General features: G+C 44.8%; 2 protein-coding genes across 3 annotated transcripts in view; one reads left to right on the top strand and one right to left on the bottom strand.

The window, feature by feature from the left end:
- The window catches only part of LOC108523483 (acetyl-CoA carboxylase 1-like), a 177,219-nt gene extending 162,641 nt beyond the window's left edge, over window positions 1–14,578 (bottom strand). For both annotated transcript variants that reach the window (XM_017864127.1, XM_017864130.1), the window contains exon 1: window positions 13,992–14,578. In XM_017864127.1, the coding sequence (XP_017719616.1) occupies window positions 13,992–14,029 (38 nt within the window). In that variant the 5' untranslated portion in view covers window positions 14,030–14,578. The remainder of the gene's footprint in view (window positions 1–13,991) is intronic.
- Window positions 14,579–14,612: 34 nt separating this feature from the next.
- TADA2A (transcriptional adaptor 2A) overlaps window positions 14,613–26,273 on the top strand; it is a 73,686-nt gene continuing 62,025 nt past the window's right edge. Inside the window, exons 1-2 of the mRNA XM_017864106.1 lie at window positions 14,613–14,679; window positions 19,291–19,407. Coding sequence (XP_017719595.1) covers window positions 19,383–19,407 — 25 coding nt within the window. The 5' untranslated portion in view covers window positions 14,613–14,679; window positions 19,291–19,382. The remainder of the gene's footprint in view (window positions 14,680–19,290; window positions 19,408–26,273) is intronic.

Below are 26,273 nucleotides of genomic sequence, written 5' to 3'. Positions count from 1 at the left end.
GGTCTCGATCTCCTGACCTCGTGATCCGCCCGTCTCGGCCTCCCAAAGTGCTGGGATTACAGGCTTGAGCCACCGTGCCCGGCCAACTTTTGTATTTTTAATAGAGACAGGTTTTCACCATGCTAGCCAGGCTGGTCTCAAACTCCTGACCTCGGATGACCCGCCCACCTCAGCCTCCCAAAGTTCTGGGATTACAGACATGAACCAACATGCCTGGCCCCATTTATGTTTTGACATAGGTTTTTTTTTTTTTTTTTTTTTTTTTTGCTGTGCAGAAATTTTGAGTTTTGTATAGTCAAATTATTAGCTTCTGTTTCTATGCCTTCTGTATTTTGAGCCATACTTAGGAAGATTTTTGCTTCCCCATGTCAAAATTATGAAGAATTCTCTCATATTCTCTTCTAATAGTTTTATAGTTGTTTTTTTTTTTTTTTTTTTTTTGAGACGGAGTCTCGCTCTGTCGCCCAGGCTGGAGTGCAGTGACCGGATCTCAGCTCACTGCAAGCTCCGCCTCCCGGGTTCACGCCATTCTCCTGCCTCAGCCTCCCGTGTAGCTGGGACAACAGGCGCCTGCCACCTCGCCCGGCTAGTTTTCTTCGTATTTTAGTAGAGGCGGGGTTTACCGCATTAGCCAGGATGGTCTCGATCTCCTGACCTCGTGATCCGCCCGTCTCGGCCTCCCAAAGTGCTGCAATTACAGGCTTGAGCCACCGCGCCCGGCCAGTTTTATAGTTCTTAACTTTTCTTTTTCTTTTTGAGAAGGAGTCTTCCTCTGTCGCCCAGGCTGGAGGGCAGTGGCGTGATCTCGGCTCACTGCAACCTCTGCCGCCTGGGTTCAAACAATTCTCTTGTCTCAGTCTCCCAAGTAGCTGGGACTACAGGCGCCCGCCACCACGCCCGGCTAATTCTTGTATTTTTAGTAGAGATGGGGTTTCACTATATTGGTCAGGCTGGTCTCAAACTCCTGATCTCAGATGAACCACCAGCCTCAGCCCTTGCAAAGTGCTGGGATTACAGCTGTGAGCCACCGCACTTTTTCTTTAAACATTTAATCCACTTGAAATTAAAATTACATGGCAAGCCCCATAATATTTCCTTTTTTTAGGGCCTACATGGTCTTAATAATGCTCTGCTGACTATGTTCCACCTCCCACCTTTACTGTTACTTCTTTCTCTTAAATCTACTTCTCCCTTTCTGGATTAGTGGGCTCTTCTGTGTCTTACCTGTTGTCATCCAAGTTTCTATTCTTCACTCTTCCTTCTTTTGGTTTTTCCATTCAATGAGTTCAGGCAATCTTGTCTTCTCCTGTGGCTTCCAATTTTCCATCAATCTCTTGCTCACTCCCTCATCTATTTAACTCTGACCAGAATGTCTCCCTTGGCTTTTTTTCCCTTTATTATATTTTTTAATTTTTTTTTTTTTGAGGCGGAGTCTTGCTCTGTTGCCCAGGCTGGAGTGCAGCGGCGTGATCTTGGCTCACTACAAGCTCCACCTCCCGGGTTCATGCCATTCTCCTGCCTCAGCCTCCCAAGTAGCTTAGACTACAGGTGCCCGCCACCACACCCGGCTAATTTTTTTTTTGTATTTTTAGTAGAGACAGGGTTTCACCATGTTAGCCAGGATGGTCTCGATCTCCTGACCTCGTGATCCGCCCGTCTCGGCCTCCCAAAGTGCTGGGATTACAGGCTTGAGCCACCGCGCCCGGCCTTAAATATCTTTAATCAATTTCTTCTTCCTCATTCCCATTCCAATGATGTTCAGGCCCTCACCATCTCTCACTTGGACTGCTATAACTCCAGGCTTTTAATCTTGCCACTTCTCAAGCCACACCACTGGTTGGGAAGATAAAGCCCAGATTAGTGATAGCATCACTCCCCAATTAAAAATGTTTCACTGGTTCCCCATAGCCTTATAAATAAAGTATAAAGCCCTCTATAGTCTAATCTCTACCTGTGCAAGTTTCTCTACTTTAGGAGGGGCCTTCCTGTTTCTTACTCTCTGCACTCCAGTCACAAAGACCAAACTGGCCATGCTATTTCATACTTCCGGGGCCTTATATAATTTGTTCTTTCTGCTTGCAATTTCTTCCTCATTCTTCTGCAAGATTTAACTTATCACTTTATAGAGTTCTACCACTTAATTCTCCCTAAAATAAACTAATCTTTTCTTGGAGCTCTTAGTATCTCTAGCATATCTCTGTTACAGTACATATTACTTTGTATTGTAATATTTGTGTGCATATCTGTCTCCCCAACTGGACAGTGAGCTGCTTCTGGAAGGCACACTATTTTATTAGTCTTTGAATCCCTAATACCTGGCACAGTCCTTGGCCTATAGTAGGACCCAATACTTACTAAATGAAGGAATGAACAACTAAGAATGCTCTAGAAGTTTCAAGCAAAAAGGCTTGGTGAAAGCTAGCAGGCTATCAAAAGACCTCTCATACTATTTTACAGGCTTAGAAACCCAAATTTTCCACACATAGAGAATAACCCCCTTATTTAGGAGCAGAATCACACTAAGCAAGCTCAAAAGTAAAACTGTCAATTAGTTTATTAGTTTATGAGAATTACAACTGTCATATGTGCAGAATTTAACTTACAATTAGAAATAATAATTGTCATATGTACGGAAATACTATCCTTTGCATAAAGCATGTTTTGAATCTGAAGGTAGTTCTATGGGGGAAGCCAAATCATTCATGCATCATTGTGTAACCCATGCACTCAAAAAGGTGGGGGGGAAAAGTCTTATCCTAAGGGGCAAAAAAACTTAGTATTTTTATGTACAAAATACATATATATAGTACATAAACATATAGTTTATCTGTGGTATTAAAACTTTGTGGGGGAGACGTATATGTCTAAAAGGTTCTTTAGGGCTGGTAATAATGACTTTAAAACTTGAAAACATTAGCTTAACCCCTACAATAATTACCACTTTTTTTTTTTTTTGAGATGGAGTCTCACTCTGTTGCCCAGACTGTAGGGCAATAGTGTGATCTCGGCTCACTACAAACTCCGCCTCCAGGTTCAAGCTATTCTCCTGCCTCAGCCTCCCTAGTAGCTGGGATTACAGGTGTGCAGCACCACGCCTGGCTGATTTTTGTATTTTTAATAGAGACAGGGTTTCACCATGTTGGCCAGGCTGGTCTCGAACTGCAGACCTCAGGTGATCCACCCACCTCGGCCTCCCAGAATTCTGGGATTACAGGTGTGAGCCACCATGCCCAGCCTACAATAATTGTTTTGTTTCTTTTTTGAGATGGAATCTTGCTCTGTCTCCCAGGCTGGAGTGCAATGGCGCCATCTCAGCTCACTGCAAGCTCCGCCTCCCAGGTTCAAGCAATTCTCCTGCCTCAGCCTCCAGAGTAGCTGGGATTACAGGCACGCACCACCACGCCCGGCTAATTTTTGTATTTTCAGTAGAGACAGGTTTTCACCATGTTGATCAGGCTGGTCTCTAACTTCTGACCTCGTGATTCACCTGCCTTGGCCTCCCAAAGTGCTGGGATTACAGGCGTGAGCCACCAAACGGGGCCTTACAATAGCTTTTTAATAAATTAGAGGCCGGGCACTGTGGCTCATGCCTGTAATCCCAGTACTTTGGGAGGCCGAGGTGGGTGGATCACCTGAGGTCAGGAGTTTAAGACCAGACTGGCCAACATGGGGAATTCTGTCTCTACTAAAAATACAAAATTAGGCAGGCGTGGTGGCAGATGCCTGTAATCCCAGGTACTCAGGAGGCTGAGGCAAGAAAATCGCTGGAACCCAGGAGGCAGAGGTTGTGGTGAGCTGAGATTGCGCCATTGCACTCCAGCCTAGGCAACAAGAGCAAAACTCCATCACAAAAAACAACAACAACAAAAAAACACCAAAGAAGAAGAAGAAAGAAAAGAAATTAGAATAAGGCCGGGGGTGGTGGCTCACGCCTGTAATCTCAGCACTTTGGGAGGCCAAGGTGGGCAGATCACCTGAGGTCAGGAGTAAGAGACCAGCCTGACCAACGTGGTGAAACCCTGTCTCTACTAAAAACACAAAAATTAGCCGGGCGTGGTGGCACATGCCTGTAATTCCAGCTACTTGGGGAGGCTGAGGCAGTAGAATTGCTTGAACCCAGGAGGCACAGGTTGCAGTGAGCCGAGATGGCACCATTGTGCTCCGGCCTGGGCAACAAGAGGGAGACTCCGTCTCAAAAAAGGAAAAGAAATCAGAATAACAGGAGTTAGTTCTAAAATTTAAATATTAGATGGCATTAGTCTGATAAGTATCTCTACAATATAGTGGGCTATAATGGGGCAATAATGCCTGAAATGTACCGGCCAAGGCTGTCTTCCTTGAACGGGTACTAAGTCAGCTCCAGCCCTTCCATTACTGTTCCTTTCCTGACTAACCTCTCTCTTTTTCAGGTTGATTCACTCTCACTTTGGATATACTGTATATATCCTGTATTTCTCAGAGCCACTCTCTCCTAAACTAATTTTACATATCTCTGCTGTGATCCATTACCTTCTGAGACGCTATAAAGTAGTGTCAGGGATTGTGGTAGTAGTCTGAATATCCACTATGCTGCCTACTTACATTCTCTAAAGTATCAATTTCTGCATTAGTAAAATGGGAGTCATAACACCTCCCTTAAAGGGTTTCTTAGGGATTAAATGACGGAATATATACAGAAAGTCTTGAATAGTAGCTATTTTCAGTACCAAGGGAAATCCTGCTGTGTCATTTTGAATAGTGTGTTTGTGAGTGCATGATTAAGTAGTAAAGGATTTCAGATAAACTGTTGTCTTTGGCATGATTATAGATTCCAGAAAATTAATAAAATGAGCAGGCAAACACTTTATGTGTTTGGCTGTGTAAAAATAACCAATTACAGTCATTTATGTAAACAATTTAACGTGTAGGGCCTAATTATAATGCAACACCATAACAATTACATATATTATTAAATATGCATCAGACTAATCTTGTTGTAAGTTTTGATTACAATAAAAGTACTCACTCTGTACTCTAACGAACAGTCTTATAGTTAATTGCTAATGATGCATAAGTTTGTTCACTATTTGCATTAATTAAATGAGACATAGCTCCTTAGTTTGCTCTCCATTTGAGGCAAGGCTGGATCCTCCATCCTATATTGCAACTACACATTTGTCCTGCGACCTGTGAGATAACATACTTTCCTTAGTATTCTATAGTGAGGAAAATGCTGAAGAAACTGCCAGCAAAAAAAATTCTGTTAATTGCCTGTTGTTCTTGAAACCTACAGGTTTAGAGTTGATAAGAGTTTTTTATTTAAACAATGAAAAATTCTATGCTGAGCACTTGTTAACCTACCTAGAACAACTTCTAAATAAGCCCCAGGATCATCCTGTGGAGCACTTCTACAATTAAAATTATATGTATTTGACTCCCACCATGAACAAGGTAGCAGTATACACACATATATCATCTCACCCACCCTTTCTTTTTTTTTTTAGACTGAGTCTCACTCCGTCCCCCAGGCTAGAGTGGGGGACAGAGCGATCATGCCTCACTGCAACCTCTGCCTCCCGGGTTCAAGTGATTCTTACACCTCAGCCTCCCGGGTAGCTGGGATTACAGGTGCATGCCACCACGCCCAGCTAGTTTTCCTTTTTTTTTTTTTTTTTTGTTGAGACGGAGTCTCGCTCTGTCGCCCAGGCTGGAGTGCAGTGGCCAGATCTCAGCTCACTGCAAGCTCCGCCTCCCGGGTTTACGCCATTCTCCTGCCTCAGCCTCCCAAGTAGCTGGGACTACAGCCCGCCACCTCGCCCGGCTAGTTTTTTTTGTATTTTTAATAGACACGGGGTTTCACCGTGTTAGCCAGGATGGTCTCGATCTCCTGACCTCGTGATCCGCCCGTCTTGGCCTCCCAAAGTGCTGGGATTACAGGCTTGAGCCACCGCGCCCAGCCTAGTTTTCATATTTTTAGTAGAGACAGGGTTTCACCATGTTGGCCAGGCTAGTCTCGAACTACTGACCTCAAGTGACCCGCCCACATCGGCCTCTCAAAGTGCTGGGATTACAGGCGTGAGCTACTGCATCAGGCTTTCATCATATCCTTATGAAACTCTTATGAATTAGACATTATTATTTTCATTTTACATAGGAGGAGAAAAGAGATGCAGGAAGATAATAACTTCCCTAAATTCTTTTTTTTTTGTTTTCAGATGGAGTTTCACTCTTGTTGCCCAGACTGGAGTGCAATGGTGGGATCTTGGCTCATGGCAAACTCTGCCTCCTGGGTTCAAGCGATTCTCCTGTCTCAGCCTCCCAAGGATTTGGGATTATAAGCATGCACCACCATGCCCGGCTAATTTTTTATATTTTTAGTAGAGATGGGGTTTCACCATGTTAGCCAGGCTGGTCTCGAACTCCTGATCTCAAGTGATCCGCCCGCCTCGGTCTCCCAAAGTGCTGTGTTTACAGGCATAAGCCACCACGTCATGCCCTAAATTTTTAAAGGTGATTAAGGAGTGGAGACAGAATTCAAATTCAGGAAAGTTTCAAAGTCCAAGCTTGCTTTGGCCGGATCTCAGCTCACTGCAAGCTCTGCCTCCCGGGTTCACGCCATTCTTCTGCCTCTGCCTCCCAAGTAGCTGGGACTACAGGCGCCTGCCTCGTCACCCGGCTAGTTTTTTGTATTTTTTAGTAGAGACGGGGTTTCACCGTGTTAGCCAGGATGGTCTCGATCTCCTGACCTCGTGATCCGCCCGTCTCGGCCTCCCAAAGTGCTGGGATTACAGGCTTGAGCCACCGCGCCCGGCCCTGCTTTTTCAATTATATTAAACAATGCCACGTTCCTTGTATATTCCAAACATTTATTGGTTACTTGTTGGTTGCAAAAGAGCATAGACTGCCTGTCACCAAATGATGCAAAATAATTTAGGAGCCTGTTTTGACAGTCACAAGGTGGAGGTCCTGTACATTAGGCGGAAAAGTATGCAGCTAGGCAGCCTAGTAGGCAATTTAGAATTGTCTGATAAACGAAGCCACTTAGCAACAATACATTTCTAGTTCATCTAATTTTTTGGGTTCTGCCCAAAGGCTGGTGACTCATGAGACAGATATTCTGCACTCTATGTACATGAGAAAGAAGTCTGTAAGGTGAGGAAGAAGCAGAAGAGGTGGGTAACGAAGGTCTGGATTCACGAAAACTGTTTAATGGCCATGGCATTATGAAAATCCTGATACCAGCCAACTCTTGAGTGTTAAATAATGAGAGTCAGTTTATTAGTTATATTTGGACAGATCTGTTTTTTTGCTTTGTTTTTATAAATAACATTGTAAGAAATATATTTTATTTAATTTACTTATGGCATATTTAAACATTTTTTGACAAATAAAAATTGTGTATATTCATGATATACAACATGTGTTGAGAGACATACATACACATTGTGGAATGGCTAAATCAAGCTAATTAACATATCCATTACCGCAAAATATACCCATTACCGCAAATACTTATTTTTTTGTGTGGTAAGAATAATTAAAATCTACTCTCTTAGCAATTTTCAAGTGTATATATATATACACACACACATACACATGTATATATATACACATATATACGTATATATATACACACACATATATATATAGTTTGTTTTTGTTTTTGAAACAGGGTCTTGCTCTGTTGCCCAGGCTGGAGTGCACTGGTGCAATCTTGGCTCACTGCAACCTCTGCCTCCCAGGTTCAAGTGATTCTCATGCCTCAGCCTCCTGAGCAGTTGGGATTACAGTTATGCACCACCACGCCTGGCTAATTTTTATATTTTTAGTAGAGATGGGGTTTCACTATGTGGGCCAGGCTGTTCTCAAACCCCTGACCTCAGATGACCCACCCTCCTCGGCCCCCCAAAGTCCTTGGATTACAGGTGTGAGCCACGGCGCCTGGCCTCAAGTATATATTTTTAATTATAGTCACCATATAGTATAATAGATCTCCTGCACTTATTCCTCCTAACTGAAATTTTGTATCCTTTGGCCAAAATCTTCTAGTTCTTTCTCTCTCATCCCCTGGTAACCTCCATTCTGCTACTTCTATGAGCCTGACTTATTTAGATGCTACACATAAGTGAGATTAAGCAGTATTTGTCTTTCTGTGCCTGGCTTATTTCACTTAGCATAATGTACTCCAGGTTCATCTATGTTGTTGCAAATGACAGGCTTTATTTTTTAAAGCTGAACAGTATTCCATTGTGTATGTGTGTTTAAAGCTGAACAGTATTCCATTGTGTGTGTATGTGTGTATATATACACATATATACACACACACATATATATATCTCACATTTTGTTTATTCGTTCATCCATTGGTGTACATGTAGGCTGTTTCCATGTCTTGGCTATGGTGAATAATGTTGCAATGGATATGGGAGTACAGATACCTTGACATGCAGATTTCACTTCCTTTGGATATATACCCAGAAGCGGATTATTGGATCATATGGTAGTTCTATAGTTCTATTTAAAAATGTTTAAGGAACCTCCATACTATTTTCCAAAATGGCTGTACTAATTTACATTCCCACTGACAGCGTACAGGGTTTTTCTCCACATCCTTGACAATACTTATCTCGCTTTTTTATTTTTTTTATTTTATTTATTTATTTTTTTTGAGACGGAGTCTCACTCTGTCCCCCAGGCTAGAGTGCAGTGGTGTGATCTCGGCTCACTGCAAGCTCTGCCTTCCGGGTTCACGCCATTCTCCTGCCTCAGCCTCCCGAGTAGCTGGGACTACAGGTGCCCACCACCACGCCCAGCTAATTTTTGTATTTTTAGTAGAGACAGAGTTTCACCAGGTTGGCCTGGCTGGTCTCAAACTCCTGACCTCAGGTGATCCACCTGCCTTGGCCTCCTATGCTACTTGCATGTCTTCTTTTGAGCACTATCTTTTCGGGCCCTTGCCCACTTATCTGATGTAGGGGTCATGAATATTTTCTCCCATTCCGTAGGTTGTCTCTTCACCTTTTTTTTTTTTTCCTCCAGACGAGGTCTCACTCTGTTGCCCAGGCTGGAGTAAAGTGGCACAATCATGTGTCACTATAGCCTCAACTGTCTAAGCTCAAGTAATTCTCCCACCTCAGCCTCCCAAGTAGCTGGGACCACAGGCGTGTGCTACCATGCCCAGTTAATTTTTCGATTTTTTTGTAGAGTTGAACTCTCACTATGTTACCCAGTTTAGTCTCAAACTCCTGAGCTCAAGCAATCTTCCCACTTAGGACTCTCAAAGTGTTGGGATTACAGGCATGAGCCACCGCACCAGGCCAGAAACTCTACTTTTGATTCTAACCATAGCAGCTTAGCAGCTGAGGACAAACTGTTGGGATATTTTGGTCTCAGTCAATGGCAGCCAGGTTACCTAGCTTGACAAGATACAAGTTTTCTTCGTTGGGTTCCTAGTACAAAAGTCAACCTTTTCAGTTGGTTAAGAATGAAAGGGCATGAAGATTGTGCTATTAGTTTATCCTGAAGGTCAACCTTCAAAAATACTGGTTCAACATGGATTTGGATATTATTAATATAAATTTATAGCTTAAAGAGGAAAAAAGGTGATTTCTCAGGTTCCTTTACAGAGATATTTAGTGAGGGAACAAGGCACTTAGTCATCTTTGCTATGACAGGTTAAACACAAGGTGTACTGGGAACATGTAAGAGGGCCACTGAACTCAGCCTTTGGGGGATCAGGAGAAGTGTTCCTAAGGAAGTGATGTCTAAGTGAGGTAGGCAGTACCTTGGCAAAAAAAAAAAACTTGAAGTTAAGAGTGCATATGAGAAATGAAGGTATGTCCGCCTGGCTGGCAAATAGAGTCTAAGATGGAGCAGTGATGATAGATATAGGAAGATGCTAGATCCTGAAGGGCCTTCTTTTTTTTTTTTTTTTTTTTTTTGAGGAGTCTTGCTCTGTCTCCAGGCGGAGTGCAGTGCCGGATCTCAGCTCACTGCAAGCTCGCCTCCTGGGGCGTCCCGCCATTCTTTCCTGCCCTCGCCTCTCAATAGCTGGGGATACAGGCGCCCGCCACCTCGCCGGACGTAGATTTTTGTTGTATTTTAGTAGAGACGGGGGTTTCACTGTGTCGCCAGGATGGTCGTCGATCTCCTGACATTGTGATCCGCCCGTCTGCCTCCAAAGCTGGGATTACAGCTTTGAGCCACCGCCGCCCGCCCTGAAGGCGCTCTAAAAAGAGATGACAATATAAATTTGACAATATAAATTTATTGTACAAATGGAGACACTATTGAGAGTGAAATCAGGCAATATTAATACTTATGTAGGGACAACAGATGTAAACCAGGCTATTCTCAGCAAATCAGAAATTATGGTCACCTTACTTGTAAGTCACATTCAGGTGCTTGGACTTTCAGTGAAAGCATAGGGTATGTACCTTTTACATTTTGCCTAATTGACTTCATTCTTTTTTTTTTTTTGAGACGGAGACTCGCTCTGTCGCCCAGGCTGGAGTGCAGTGGCACCATCTCGGCTCACTGCAAGCTCCGCCTCCCAGGTTCACGGCATTCTTCTGCCTCAGCCTCCCAAGTAGCTGAGACTACAGGCACCCGCCACCACGCCCAGCTAATTTTCTGTGTTTTTAGTAGAGACGGGGTTTCACCGTGTTGGCCAGGATGGTCTCCATCTCCTGACCTCGTGATCCGCCCACCTCGGCCTCCCAAAGTGCTGGGATTACAGGCGTGAGCCACTGCACCCAGTCAGTGACTTCATTCTTACTTTTGCGTTTACTTGGTCATTTCACAAATATTTGAGGATGCGTTTCAGAGCACTGAGGTTACAAAGACAACAGTGTCTGTCCTCAAGGTCTGTCTAGGTAAGACACACACAGCCAAATAAACAATTCTAATACAGTTATACAGTTTTAGTTCTGACGCCTCCAATGAGCTGTAGACTCGTACTTGTCATTTCCAGTCAGAATGCAAAACACAGATCCAAAACAGAACTTTCAATTTCTCCTCCAAATCTGTTCTTCCTTCAGCTGGTCATGTAAGTGATGCCACTATCACATCCACTTAAGATAAAACCCAGAGGGGCGCTGCCTCAATCAGTGTTACCCTTCTTCTCACTGTGCATTTTAATTTCTCCACATCTTTTTTTTTTTTTTTTTTGATACAATGTCTCACTCTGTCACCTAGGCTGGAGTGCAGTGGTGTGATACTGGCTCAATGTAGCCTCAACCTTCTGGGCTCAAGTGATCCTCTCACCTCAGCCTCCTAAATAGCTGGGACTACAGGCATGCGCCACTACCCCTGGCTAAATTTTGCATTTTTTGTAGAGACGAGGTTTTACCACGTTGCCCTCCTTGAACTCCTGAAATCAAGCGATCTGCCCACCTTGACCTCCCAAAATGCAGGGATCCCAGGTGTGAGGCACTGTGTCCTGCCCTCTCCACATCTTTCTTAAGCACACTGACTAAATTGGTCTAAGTAGAGAGCCTAACATCAAATGAAGGGAGAGGGTAATCTCCAGGGACTTGAATGCTATGATTTTTGTTTTTTGTTTTTGAGACAGACTCTTGCTCTGTTGAACAGGCTGGAGGGCAGTGGTGCAATTTCAGCTCACTGCAACCTCCACCTCCAGGGTTCAAGCAATTCTTGTGCCTCCCAAGAAGCTGGGATTACAGGCATGTGCCACCACACCCAGCAAATTTTTGTATTTTTAGTAAAGATGGGTTTTTGCCATGTTGCCCCAGGCTGATCTTGAACTACTGGCCTCAAATGATCCATCCACCTCGGCTTCCCAAACTGCTGAGATTACAGGCATGAGACACCGTGCCTGGCCCCTGAATGCTATGTTTTTAATGACTAGATCTCAGTATTACGTGGGACTAATTTTTCTACAGTATTACAAAACTGATTACTGATATTCATTGTTGACAATCATGACATCCAGATCTGGATACTTGCCTTAGCCAGTCTCAAAATTTGAGTTTCAATGAGAAAGACAGAGATATATCCTAAATGACTGACCCCACTTCCCTTATGTGAAGTTGAGAGTGGTTGTAAAGCTGTACAGCTATAGGTGAAACACTAACGTTAATAAACTATCTGTTGAACAACTACTGCGTAAAAGGACAATTTATGCCTTATGGGGCAACTTAAAATTTTTTTAGAGATGGGGGTCTCGATATGTTGCCTAGGCTGGTCTCAGACTTGGGCTCAATCCATCTTCCTGCCTCAGTCTCTCGAGTAGCTGGGATTACAGGTACACACCACACACCACTTCCCCAGGCAAAGGGCAATTTTAATATTTCTACCATCCATTCTCCACACAGCTGCCACAGTGACCTTTTTTTTTGAGATGGAGTTTCACTCTGTTGCCCAGGCTTAAATGCAGTGGCACAATCTCGGCTCACTGCAACCTCCACCTCCTGGGTTCAAGTGATTCTCCTACCTCACCCTTCCCAGTAGCTGGGATTACAGCTGCCCGCCACCACGCCCAGCTAAATTTTGTATTTTTAGTAGAGATGAGGTTTAACCATGTTGACCAGGCTGGTCTCGAACTTCTAACCTCAAGTGATCTGTCTGCCTCGACCTCCCAAAGTGATGGGATTACAGGTGTGAGCCACCACTCCCAGCCCACAGTGATCCTTTTACAGCAAAGCTACTTCTTTCATCTCAACCCTTCGTGGTATTCTATCACTTCCCAATAAAATCCAAAGCTTACCAGATGATACATCATCTGCCTATGATTTCCATCTTACTTCTCTCATTTGCTGTGCTCCAGCCACACTGGTCTTGCCCTTTTTCCATGCCAAACAAATCTCCATTTCAGGGCCACTGCACTTGCTGCTTCTCTTCTAGGATAGTTTCCCTCTAGAAATCCATGTAGCTCCCTCTCTCATTAAATGATCAGATTTTTGTTTATGTGCCTCCTTAGCTAAGAGGCTTTCCTTATCTACCCTAACTAAAAGAGAAGCCCCACATCACTCTTATCATTTTGTCCTGATTTATTTTTCCATAAAACTTGCCACATTACTGGGCATTATCTATTATTTAGTAATGTGTATATTGCTTATTGACAGTCTTCCCTACTATAACATGAGGTCCATGAGGCAGAGACTTTGCTTTGTTCACTGCTGAATTCCCAGCACCTACAACAAGCCTACTCACTAAACATTTGTTGAATTAATCTTTAGGATACATCAAATGTAAAATATCCTATCATATATTTATTGATGTGATGCATAGGAAAATGTCTGGAAGGGTACATACCAAAATGTTAATTGTTTATTTAACCTGGTGGGAGGTGGTTTTTCTTTTCTTTTGAGACAGAGTTTCACTCTTGTTGCCCAGGCTGGAGTGCAATGGTAGGATCTTGGCTCATTGCAACCTCTGCTCCTGGGGTTCAAGCGATTCTTCTGCCTCAGCCTCCCGAGTAGCTGGGATTACAGGCGCCCACCACCACGCCTCGGTAATTTTTTGTATTTTTAGTAGAGACAGGACTTCACCATGTTGGTCAGGCTGGTCTCAAACTCCCGACTCAGGTGATTCGCCCACTTCAGCCTCCAAAGTGCTGGAATTACAGGCATGAGCCACCACGCCCCGTCTGGCTTTTTTTTTTTTTAAGAATGAACTTGTATTATGCATATACCAAAAAAGAATGAAAGGGTTCACACAGGCATAAAGTGTAAGTGAATTCTAAAAAAGGTTGGGCAAATTTATCAAAGGCAGACTTCTAAATAGATGTTAACAGTTATATACTTGAGATAAACCATGGTTTGATTTCCCTTCCCCAGTACTTCCTAGCAGTGTGATTCCAAGTTATATGTCAGTGCCTAGATTTCTTCACCCGGAAAATGGGGATAACAACAGGTGCCTACCTCACGAGTTTTAAATGAGACCATATGTGTAACCTGCTTTGTGCAACGTCTGGCATGCAACAAGTACTCGACAAATCGTAGCTATTAGAATCATCATTAGCAGCAGTAATAAGAGATGTTGGGACATACCTAGCCCTCAAGATTGACATCAGAGTAGACCACCACATCCTTTCATCATTGCGCCTCAATTTGGGCCTCTGAAGCCCAAAGAGGGGATGGTTCTTTCCAAAGAAGACAATTTCGACGTTCCAGAAGCATCTGACTGAAACGCACCCTCTTCACCCCTTAAAATCAGTCTGGTTCATCCACGAGCAGCCCTTCAGGGCCCGGACTGGAGAGGCAGCCACGGCTCGCCGTCCCTGGGCCCAGTTCCCTCAGCCTCAATTTCCCTTGCTGCAACAGGGGTGGGGGTGGGAACGTTATCCCCAAACCCAGGCAGTCCCGGCTTGGCCCGCCTCACCGCACTCCGGAGGGGACCAAACGGCCCCACGCGCGGGGAAGCCTCCGGCAACGGGCCACGCGCCACACGGACAAAGTGATTACTTGGCGGATCAAAAGTCAGGCAAGCGGCTCAGCCCCATCATCCCAGTCCTCAGGCACAGGGACAGCGACGGGCGCCCGGCGGTGGCCGGGAAAAGGCCAAGGGGGCGGTGGCTGGCGCTCAGCACCCGGTGGGGGCCTCCATGGCCGAGGGGCGGAGGCGGCGGGGCGCGGCACGAGGCGCGCTCGCCACTGCGCCGCCCGGGGGCGCGCACGCAAAGCCCGGAGGCGCGCGCGACCGGCGGCTCCTTGGCGCGGATTAAGGGGACTCGGCGAGGTGAGTCGCCAGGCAGTACTGGGCTGGCGGGTGGCGGGGAGCGATCCCCTCTAGCGGGACTATGGGGAAGCGAGGGCCGCGAGGTGCGCCAGGGGAGGAGGTGCGGGCTGCAGGCCTCAAAGGCGGGCGGGACGCGCCGGGCTGGCGGGCGGGTGGTGCCGGGCCTCGCCGCGCTGTGGGGGAGGGCGGCGCGGGACCCCGCCTGACCCCTGGTGCCCGCCCCGCGTCTGGGCGGTGCCGCAGTGCCCCAGCCTAGCCATTCCATGCTCAGCCCTGGATCGCGTCGCTCTCCCAAGAACGGCCACTGTGCGTGATGACCCTGACCAGACCATTTGAATTTCCTAGCAGGCCCTCCAAAGTAGGTATTTCAGTACCCTGTAAGAGCTGAGGCGCAGGTAAAATGACTGGCCCAGGCCGGTCCCACCTCGTAAGGATTTGAACGTTGGCTCCACACTTCCGGAGCCTGCGCCTTTTCTCCTCCCCACGTGGACTCCTGCCCGGCATAGTGCCTCACTTCTCCCGGTAACTGATTCGAATTTGACGATTGTTAGTTTGGAGCTAGCGCCTGTGCTTCCATGGAAGTTGGTGGCAGAATGTGGTCTCTTGTGAAAGAAGGAGAAAGAAGATTCTGCAGACTGCAATATTGTGCTTTTTTTTGCCTTTTTTTTTTCTTTTCTCCTAGGCTGTAGTGCAGTGCAGTGACACGATTTCAGCTCACTGCAACCTCCGCCTCCCGGGCTCAAGCGATTCTCGTGCCACCACGCCCAGCTAATTTTTGTATTTTTAGTAGAGGTGGGGTTTCACCATGTTGGCCAGGCTAGTCTGGAACTCGTGACCTTAAATGATCCTTCCTCCTTGGCTTCCCAAAGTGCTGGGATTACAGGCGTGAGCCACCGTGCCTGGCCCTACAATTTTTTTTGTTTTTTTTTTTTTGAGATGGAGTCTCTCTCTTTAGCCCAGGCTGGAGTGCAATGGCGCCATCTCAACTCACTGCAACCTCCGCTTCCGGGGTTGAAGTGATTCTCCTGCGTCAGTCTCCCGAGTACCTGGGATTACAGGTGCCCAGTACCACGCCTGGCTATTTTTTGTATTTTTTTTTTTTTTGAGACCGAGTCTTGCTCTGTCTCCCAGGCTGGAGTGCAGTGGCGCGATCTGGGCTCACTGCAAGCTCCGCCTCCCGGGTTCACGCCATTCTCCTGCCTCAGCCTCCGGAGTAGCTGCCACTACAGGCGCCCGCCGCCATGCCTGTCTAATTTTTTGTATTTTTAGTAGAGCCAGGGTTTCACCATGTTAGCGAGGATGGTCTCGATCTCCTGACCTCATGATCCACCCGCCTCGGCCTCCCAAAGTGCTGGGATTACAGGCGTGAGCCACCAAGCCTGGCCTATTTTTTGTATTTTTAGTAGAGACGGGGTTTCGCTGTGTTGGCCAGGCTGGTCTTGAACTCTTGACCTCAGATGATCTGCCCACCTGGGACTCCCAGAGTACTGGGATTAAGGCCTAAGCCACCGCACCCAGCCTCTTGCTGTGCTTTTTTGAGTGTTGATCAGTCCATATTGACTGCATCCTTTACTGGACATCTGTTTTTTTTTTTTTTTTTTTTTTTGAAACGGAGTTTCGCACTTCGCAACCTGAGTTGCTCAGGCTGGAGTGCAGCGATGCGTTCTTGGCTCTCAGCAACCTCCGCCTCCCAGGTTCAAGCAGTTCGCTTGCCTCAGCTTCCCAAGTACCTGGGATTACAGGCATGTGCCACCACGTCCGGCTAATTTTGTATTTTTAGTAGAGACAGAGTTTCTCCGTGTTGGTCAGGCTGATCTCGAACTCCCGACTTCAGGTGATCTGCCCGCCTCGGCCTCCTAAAGTGCTGCGATTATAGGCGTGAGCCACCATGCCCAGCCTTGACATCTGTGTTTGAAATGACATTGCTATCCCTTACTTGTAAGACACTGTGCAAGTAACGTATTCTTTTAGATCTTTCTTTCTTTTGAAAAAGCAGCTTGCCCCAGGAGTGTGGGAATGAGGATTCAAAGAATTCCCACACCGTGGTACCTGTGGGTACCTAGCAAATTGAAAAAGTTCAGTAAATTTGGCTTGATTGCTGTGTTCGTGATACACCCTTGCTAGACTCATTTTCTTCAGAGCTCAACTTTTCCTGAGACAACAGCAAAGGAGACCTACCCCACCCCAAAAGGAAAAGTTCGTTGACGGCAGCGTTAGCAGAATGTTGCCCACACTTAGTGATGAATTATTCTCCAAGCTAAAAATTACCGGGGTGAAAAAAATCACTTCAGAAAAACTAAAGATGAATTAACGTTTCGTAGAACTAACATTTATTGGTCCACTACTATGTGTTTATTGTATTCCTCCTGTATGCTTGGCATTTTAAAAGAATGCAAATATGTATCCGATATATTCTCTACTTTCACTTATTTATTTATTATTTATTTTTGAGACAGGATCTTCCACTGTCGCCCAGGCTGGAGTGCAGTGGCATGATCTTGGCTTACTGCAGCCTCTAACCCCTGGGTTCAAGCAACTCTCATGCCTCAGCCTCCCAAGTAGCTGGGATTATAGGCACCCGCCACCACGCCAAGCTAATTTTTTTGTATTTTTGGTAGAGATGGGGGTCTCACTATGTTGCTCCAGGCTGGTCTGAAACTCCTGACCTCAGGAGATTCACCTGCCTCAGCTTTCCGAAGTACTGGAGTTACAGGCATGAGCTACCATACCCAGCCTGCTTTCACTTAATTTAAAAGTGGGGGAAAATATATATTCAGAAGTAATACAAAATAGAATGTGAAAAATGCCAGATAAAAAGCTGTGAGTGGGCCGGGCGCTGTAGCTCATGCCTGTAATCCCAGCACTTGGGGAGGCTGAGGTGGGCAGATCGCCTGAGGTCAGGAGTTTGAGACCAGCTTGGACAACATGGTGAAACCCCATCTCTACTAAAAATGCAAAAATTAGCCGGGTGTAGTGGCTGGCGCCTGTAATCCCAGCTACTTTGGGAGACTGAGCCTGACTTGAACCTGGGAGGCGGAGGTTGCAGTGAGCCGAGATCGTGCCATTGCACTCCAGCCTAGGTAACAAGAGCAGGACTTAGTCTCAAAACACACACACACACACACACACACACACAAAAACAAAAAAACAGCTGTGAGTATACAGAAGAAGGGTTATTTTTTGACTTAGTGTAAAACATTATTTCATTTCTGCTTCAAAGAAGATACTTTGGGTCAGGCATGGCGGCTCACACCTGTAATCCTAGCACTCCAGCACTTTTGGAGGCCAAGGTGGGCGGATCACTTGAGGCCAGGAGTTCGAGACCAGCCTGACCAACATGGTGAAACCCTGTCTCTCCAAAAAATGCAAAACAATTATCCAGGTGTGGTGGTGGCACATGCTTGTAATCCCAGCTACTCAGGAGACTGAGGCACAAGACACAAGAAACAAAAATGAGAACCAAATGGAGAATGAGAATCCCTTGAACCTGGGAGGCAGAGGTTGCAGTGAGTACTCCAGCCTGGGCAACAGAGCCAGACTCTATATCCAAAAAAAAGAAAAAGAAAAAGAGATTTGGTCTGTCCTCCAAGCTGGAGTGCAGTGGTGGCTCACTGCATCCTCGACCTCCCAGGCCCAAGTGTTCCACCTCATCCTTCTGAGTAGCTGGGACCATGGGCATGGGCCTCTGTACCCAGTTAACTTTTTTTAAAGAGATGGGGTCTCCCTATGTTGCCCAGGCTGGTCTTGAACTCCTGGGCCCTAGTAATCCTACCACCTCAGCCTCCCAGAGTGCTGGGATTACAGGCATGAGCCACTGTGCCTGGCCCTGTTACATTTGTAAGGAACAAATGTATGTTGTAATAGATAGGGTTTTTTGGTTTCTACTTACAGAAACTTGTTCAGATTTATTATTAAAGTTGAGTTTATTAAAGTTTATTAAAAATAGAGAAATGAGAGAAGAGTTAAACAGTTGAACCACCTGGGGCTAGGGATCTCAACAGCCAGAGCACATGGACTGAATTCTTGGAATGAATTCTAGTGAATGACTGAGCTCCAGCTGCCTTCTGTCCTTTCATGTGTTACTCAAGATCCAGATTTCTGGAAGAAGAGACCTGGTTGCTTTAGCTTTTGTCAGGGGTGGGGAATGGGGTATTGTGATTGGCAGCCCCACCAGTACCACATGAAATGTGGGAGGGTCAGTTTCCCAAATAAAGATGGTGGCTAAGGAGAGAAATGATGCTGAGTAGAGAAAGCCAACAGTTGTTTATTAGAAATATATAGCATTTGCCCCTTCCACCCTCCCTGCCCCACAGACCCAAATCCTTCTTCATAAAAAAAAAGAAATATGTAGCATTTACAAAGGACCAGGTACCATGCTACATTATTTATATGGATTATGATATTTGATTATGACATTTAATTCTCACAACTTTGGAAGGTAGGCACTATTATACCCACTTTACAGAGGAAGAAACAGGTTTTCAGAGGTAGAATAATTTTTCAGCATTACAAAGCTAAGATGTGGCAGAGCTGAGTATGTTGTATACCTTCTCTTTATCGTGTCCCTTTGAGTGATTTTCTGATCCATGTGCCACTTTTGTTTGCTCACAGGAAAGCTTCGTTGTATGTGTTGGCCGGTTCTGAAGTCTTGAAGAAGTTTTGCGCTGAGGAAGACCAAAGCAGCACTTGTTGCCTATTAGGGAATGGACCGTTTGGGTTCCTTTAGCAGTAAGTACAGTGGGAACAAGTCTCAGGTGACTTATTATTAGTATTTTATTGAGATGGACTTTCCCTCTGTCGCCTAGGCTGGAGTGCAGTGACATGATCTCGGCTCACTGCAACCTCTGCTTCCCGGCTTTAAATGATTCTCCAGCCTCAGCCTCCTGAGAGTAACTGGGACTACAGGCGCACACCACCACACCCAGCTAATTTTTTTTTTTTTTCAGTAGAGATAGGCTTTCACCATGTTGGCCAGGCTGGTCTTGAACTCCCGACCTCAGGTGATCCGCCCACCTCGGGCTCCCAAAGTGCTGGGATTACAAGTGTGAGCCACCACTCCTGGCCTTCAGGTGACTATTAATAGCAAACTGGAGTGGAAGTTGATCAAGGAAGAAAAATAAACAATGAAGTTAGGGAGTAAAGCCCTTTGACTCTGATTCTAAGGGAATTATGAGTATCAAAATAAAATCAACTAATACATATTGATTACCCATATTGAACACATGACACAAAGATATGATCCTGGGTCTTAGAAGAAAATGAAGCGGCCGGGCGCCGTGGCTCACGCCTGTAATCCCAGCACTTTGGGAGGCTGAGGCAGGTGGATCACGAGGTCTGGAGATGGAGACCATCCAGGCTAACATGGTGAAACTCCCATCTCTACTAAAAAATAGAAAAAATTAGCTGGGCGTGGTGGCAGGCACCTGTAGTCCCAGCTACTCGGGAGGCTGAGGCAGGAGAATGGCATGAACCCGGGAGGCGGAGGTTGCAGTGAGCCGAGATCCTGCCACTGCACTCCAGCTTGGGCGACAGAGCGAGACTCCGTCTCAAAAAAAGAAAAAAAAAAGAAAGAAAATGAAGCTGAGATGGACCAGGCATATTCTGATTAACCATAGTTAAACCTAGAAAAGTCATGGGATTTCTGTTTAGACCAATAACATGTTCAGGCACCTTGATAAGAAATGTGTCAGTGGTAAGATAAAGGAAATATCACCCCACCTCCCCCTTGGTGTGGAACTTGTTTCTAAGAGTAAACCACAGTAGAATAATGTAGAGAATTATGGAGTACGTGTGAAGTAAATTCAAGTAGCCATTAACTATGGATAAAAAAATTAGACTGGCCAGGCGCGGTGGCTCACACCTGTAATCCCAGCACTTTGGGAGTTCGAGGCAGGCAGATCATGAGGTCAGGAGTTTGAGACCAGCCTTGCCAACAAGGTGAAACGCCGTCTGTACTGATAATTCAAAAATTAACTGGGGGTGGTGGCGCATGCCTATAATCCCAGCTACTTGGGAGGCTGAGGCAGGAGAATTGCTTGAACCCAGGGGGCAGAGGCTGCAGTAAGCCAAGATAATGCCACTGCACTCCAGCCTGGGTGACAAGAGCAAGAATCTGTCGCAAAAAATAAAAAATAAAAACCATACTGCTCTTTTTCCCTGATTCTGAATATATGAGATTTGGCAGAAATAGAAATTCCATTGTTAGATGTTTGGTAGTATCCCAATGAGAAGAATCAGAAAAGTACTTTTTGGGTGTTTTTCCTCTTCAACAATTCGTGGTTTTTTCGAGCTGGAGTCTTGCTACATCGCCCAGGCTGGAGTGCAGTGGCATGATCTCGGCTCACTGCAACCTCTGCCTCCTGGGTTCAAGCAATTATCCTGTCTCAGCCTCCCGAGTAGCTGGGAGTACAGGCACCCGCCACCACACACGGCTAATTTTTGTATTTTTAGTAGAGACAGGGTTTCACCTTGTTAGTCAGACTGGTCTTGAACTCCTGACCTCGGGTGATCCACCAGCCTCAGCCTCCCAAAGTGCTGGGATTACAAGCGTGAGCCACTGCTCCCAGCCTGACAGAACAATTTCTTAAAGAAGCTCTAATTTACTCTTTGGTCACACTCCTTATATAAATTTAGGAGAGAATGGAGTCTTCAGATACATCTAGTTCAACTCTTTCATTTTACATATGGAGAAATCTGAGTGGACTGCTCCAATGCTGGGAGTGTTTCAGTTTACAGTTACCTCAACTCTGTGTCCAAAATAATTGTTAAACTTCTTTTTGGAAATAATTTCAAACTTAAGTTGCAAGAATAAGAATACAAACAATACCCACATAACTTTTGTTAACCTTTTACTCCATCTGCTTCGTCATTTGCGTGCACTCTCTCTCTCTCTCTGTGTATGTTTGTATATATATGTAATTTTAAAATTTTTTTTATTTTTAAGAGATGGGGTCTCACTCTATCACCCAGGCTGGAGTGCAGTGGCACAATCATAGCCCACTGGAGTCTTGAATTCCTGGGCTCAAGCAATGTCCCCACCTTGGCCTCCCAGTGTGTTGGGATTATAGGCGTAAGCCACCATGCCTGGCCCAATCTTTACTATTAAGGTTGCAAAAAGATGATTCCCCCCCCGCAAATCTAGTGCTCTCTCCACATTTACTAGTTAGCATTTTTAGTTTTTATTTTAGGTTCTGGGGTACATGTGCAGGGTTGTTATATAGGTAAACTGCTTGTCACAGGGGTTTTGTATACAAATTATTTTGTCACCAAGATAATAAGCATAGCACTCGAGAGGTAGTTTTGGATCCTCTCCCTCCTCCCACAGTTCACCCTCAAGAAGGCACTGGTTTCTCTTCCCCTTTTTGTGTCCATGTGTTCTTGTTTTTTTAGCTACTACTTGTAAGTGAGATCAGAGGGTATTTGATTTTCTCTTCCTGTGTTAGTTTGCATAGGATAATGACCTCCAGCTCCATCCATGTTGCTGCAAAGTATGTGATCTCATTACTTTTTTATGGCTGCATAGTATTCTGTGGTGTATATGTACTACATTTTCTTTATCTGTTCACTTTTTTACTTATTATGGACACAGGAATTCCTATTTTTTCAATAATTTATGATTTATTAGCATACATAATTAGCTAGGTTCTCGGATTATTCCAAATTTGGCCACTGGGAGTCCCTTCAAATGGGCTCCTATATCCTTATAGCATACCCTCATCATATTTTTTTCTTTTTAGCATCTCCATCCTTTTTGGCATAACTAAATACTCCAAGTGCATCCTGTACCTCCCCTGCCCTGGAATCAGCCACTTCTCTGAGGAGTCCTGGTGCTTTTACAAGGGAGTCATGTCGGAGACCAAGATCTTTTTATCTACTGGAATATTTTTGCATCTTGGCCCTTTTGGCTGACAGAACTAGGAAATATATGCGTGTTACGTGCTGTATACATATATGCCAGTATACATACACACATACACATTTACATACACATATACTTCTTTTTAGGAAATCAGCAGTTCACATTAATACCTCTAATTCATCATCATAGGCTTTTTTCTTGTCTGCATTAATTCCTTATTCATATGTCTCTTCTCAGTGAGAACCCTGGCTCCCAAAATCAGCACAATTAATTCCATTATCCCCTGCCCTCAACCCCTTGTACTTACCAACTTCATTGTCTTCTGGTTTAATCTGTCCCTTAATCCTTTTAGCAAAGATGAGAGGATTGTTTTTTACTCATTTTTTTCTTTTTCTTTTCTCTTTTCTTTTGAGACAGCGTTTCACTCTTGTCACCCAGGCTGGAGTGCAGTGCTGCGATCTCAGCTTACTGCAACCTCCGCCTCCTGGATTCAGGTGATTCTCCTGCCTCAACCTCCCAAGTAGCTGGGATTACAGGTATCTGCCACCACACCCAGCTAATTTTGTATTTTAGTAGAGACGGGGTTTCACCATGTTGGCCAGGCTGGTCTTGAACTCCCGATCTCAGGTGATCCACTTGCCGGGGCCTCCCAAAGTACTGGGATTATAGGCACAAGCCACCGCGCCTGGCCTCTAATTTCTTACAGGAAAGATAGCGTTTTATATATATATATATATATTATTTTGTACTTTTAAGAAAATTCTTCAATCAGCACCAGGATTGTACTTTTTTTCCCCACTAAATAGTATCTCCTGGAAATACTATATTAGTTGGTAGAGATTGTCCTCATTCTGTTTTTTATAGTTGCGTAATACTTCATTGTGTAGATATATTATTATTCAAATTGCTTATACTTGGACATCTAAGTAGTATTTTGCAATTACATCTAATATTTTAATATATAACCTTGGACATGTATGTTTTTGTGTTATTGGAAATGTATATTCATGGTAAAAAATTCCTAGAAGTGAGATTGCTGGGTCAAAAGATAATCCCCCTCTATATGAGTTGTACTATTTTGTATTCCCACCAGTGATATGTAAGAGTGCCCGGGCTGGGCGCGGTGGCTCAGGCCTGTAATCCCAGCGCTTTGGGAGGCTGAGGCGGGTGGATAATGAGGTCAGGAGTTTGAGACTAGCCTGACCAACATGGTGAAGCCTCTACTAAAAATGCAAAAATTAGCTGGGTATGGCAGTGTGTCCCTGTAATCCCAGCTACTCAGGAGGCTGAGGCAGGAGAATCGCTTGAACCTGGGAGGCAGAGGTTGCAGTGAGCCAAGATTGTACCACTGCACTCCAGCCTGGGCGACAAGAGTGAAACTCCTTCTCAAAAAAAAAAAAAAAAAAAAAAAGAGTGTCTATTTTCCCACAGCCTGACTAATTATATTGTCAGGCATTGAAACTTTTGCCAATCTGATGGGTGAGAAATTATATGTCAGGGTAGTTCTAATTTTTATCTTATGAATAAAGCTGAGCACTTTTTCATAAGGCCAGTTTGTGTCTTTTTTCCCAAATTATCTTTGTGTCTTTTGCAGCAGGATCTTTGGTCTTTTATTCTCCCTCTCAATTTTTTTTTTTTTCAAACGGAGTTTCGCTCTTGTTGCCCAGGCTGGAGTACAATGGTGCGATCTCGGCTCACTGCAACCTCTGTCTCCTGGATTCAAGCGATTCTCCTGCCTCAGCATCCCTGGTAGCTGGGATTACAGGCACACGCTGCCATGCCCAGCTAATTTTTGTATTTTTAGTAGAGACGGGGTTTCCTTCATGTTGGCCGGGCTGGTCTTGAACTCCCAACCTCAGGTGATCTGCCCACCTTGGCCTCCCTCTTAATTTTTAAAAGTTGTTTGTATACTAGGGATTTCAGTGCTTTTTTTCTAATATGTTTACAAATGTTGCCTTACTTACTTTTTTACTTTCCTTATGGTGTTTTTGCCAAAAAAGTTTTTTGTTTTGTTTTTATTAATGTAGTCAAGTTTATTAACCCTTTATTGCCCCTGGATTTTGAAAAAGCCTCTCTTGGCCACGCATGGGGGCTCACACCTGTTGTAATCCCAGCACTTTGGGAGGCCAAGGCAGGCGGATCATGAGGTCAAGAGATCTAGACCACCCTGGCCAACGTGGTGAAACGCCGTCTCTACTGAAAACACAAAAATTAGTTGGGCGTGGTGGTGCCCGCCTATAGTCCCAACTGCTTGAGAGGCTGAGGCAGGAGAATCTATTGAACCCGGGAGGCAGAGGTTGCAGTGAGCCAAGATCGCACCACTGTACTCCAACCTGCCAGCCTTGCGACAGAACAAGAGTCCGCCTCAAAAAAAAACAAAAACAAAAAACAAAAAACTCTCGTTTCCTGTTACCTCAGTGAAAAAAATAGATAAATAAAAAGCCTTTCTCTTAGGTTTTAAAAAATTTTGAAATACCTTTTGAAGGACAATTGGGCTCTGTGTATCAAAAACCTAAAAAATGCTCAGTAACTGTACACTCAACAATTCTAGGAAAATATATACCCTGTGGAACAGATGTGAAATGTACATACAAGAGACCAGGCACAGTGGCTTATGACTGTAATCCCAGCACTCTGGGAGGCTGAGGCAGACGGATCTCTAGAGCTCAGTAGTTTGAGACCAGCCTGGCCAACATGGTGAAACCCCGCCTCTACAGAAAATACAAAAATTAGCCGGGTGTGGTGGTGGGTGTAATCCCAGCTACTTTGGAGGCTGAGGCAGGAGAATCACTTGAACTTGGGAGGCGGAGGCTGCAGTGAGCTGAGATCGCGCCACTACACTCCAGCCTAGGAGACAGAGCAAGACTCCGTCTCAAAAAAAAAAAAATTAACTGGGCGTGGTGGCATGCACCTGTAGTCCCAGGTACTAGGGAGGCTGAGGTGGGAGGATCACTGAGTCTGGGAGGCAGAGTTTACCATCAGCCAAGTTTACTATTCGGAAGTAAAATACATAGACAATATGTCTACATACATACATGATTTCTTTTTTTTTTTTATTGAGACAAAGTCTTGCTGTGTTGCCCATGCTAGAGTGCAGTGGCATAATCTCAGCTCACTGCCACCGCTGCCTCCTGGGTTCAAGTGATTCTCATGCCGCAGCCTCCCGAGTAGCTAGGACTACAGGCATGCATCACCAGGCCCAGACAATTTTTGTATTTTTAGTAGAGATGGGATTTCGCCATGTTGACCAGGCTGGTCTTGAACTTCTGGCCTCAAGTCGTCTACCTGCCTTGGCCTCCCAAAGTGCTGGGATTACAGGCATGACCTACCATGCCTGGCATACATAATTTCAAAAAATAAAAATAATAATGCCCTAACTATAATAAAAGAGATAAATACAAGAGAAGTAATTTATAGTAAAACAGTGCAATTTATAATAGCAGTATGTATCTCAATATGTTTAGACATGATTACGATAGAAGACATGATTTAAGTACTAAATACTTGTACCTGTATGTTGCATCACTGTGCATATACAAATGCAGAATGATTCAAGTGTGTCATGTTGGTGACTAAGAAACACCACAAGCTAGAATAACCAAATGTTCTGAACAAAACAAAATACATTCTCCTCTAGAGTTATATACAATTGCCTTTCTGGAAATTTCAGTGCATGTTAAAACTGTTGAAAATACTTTGCTTTATATATAACATGGAATTAGGTTCTAGGTCATAT

Source organism: Rhinopithecus bieti, unplaced genomic scaffold, assembly GCF_001698545.2.
Source record: "Rhinopithecus bieti isolate Rb0 unplaced genomic scaffold, ASM169854v2 scaffold_74621, whole genome shotgun sequence".
NCBI classification, from domain to species: domain Eukaryota; kingdom Metazoa; phylum Chordata; class Mammalia; order Primates; family Cercopithecidae; genus Rhinopithecus; species Rhinopithecus bieti.
Note: the sequence above shows the minus strand (reverse complement) of the source record. Positions and strands in the feature narration are given on the sequence as shown.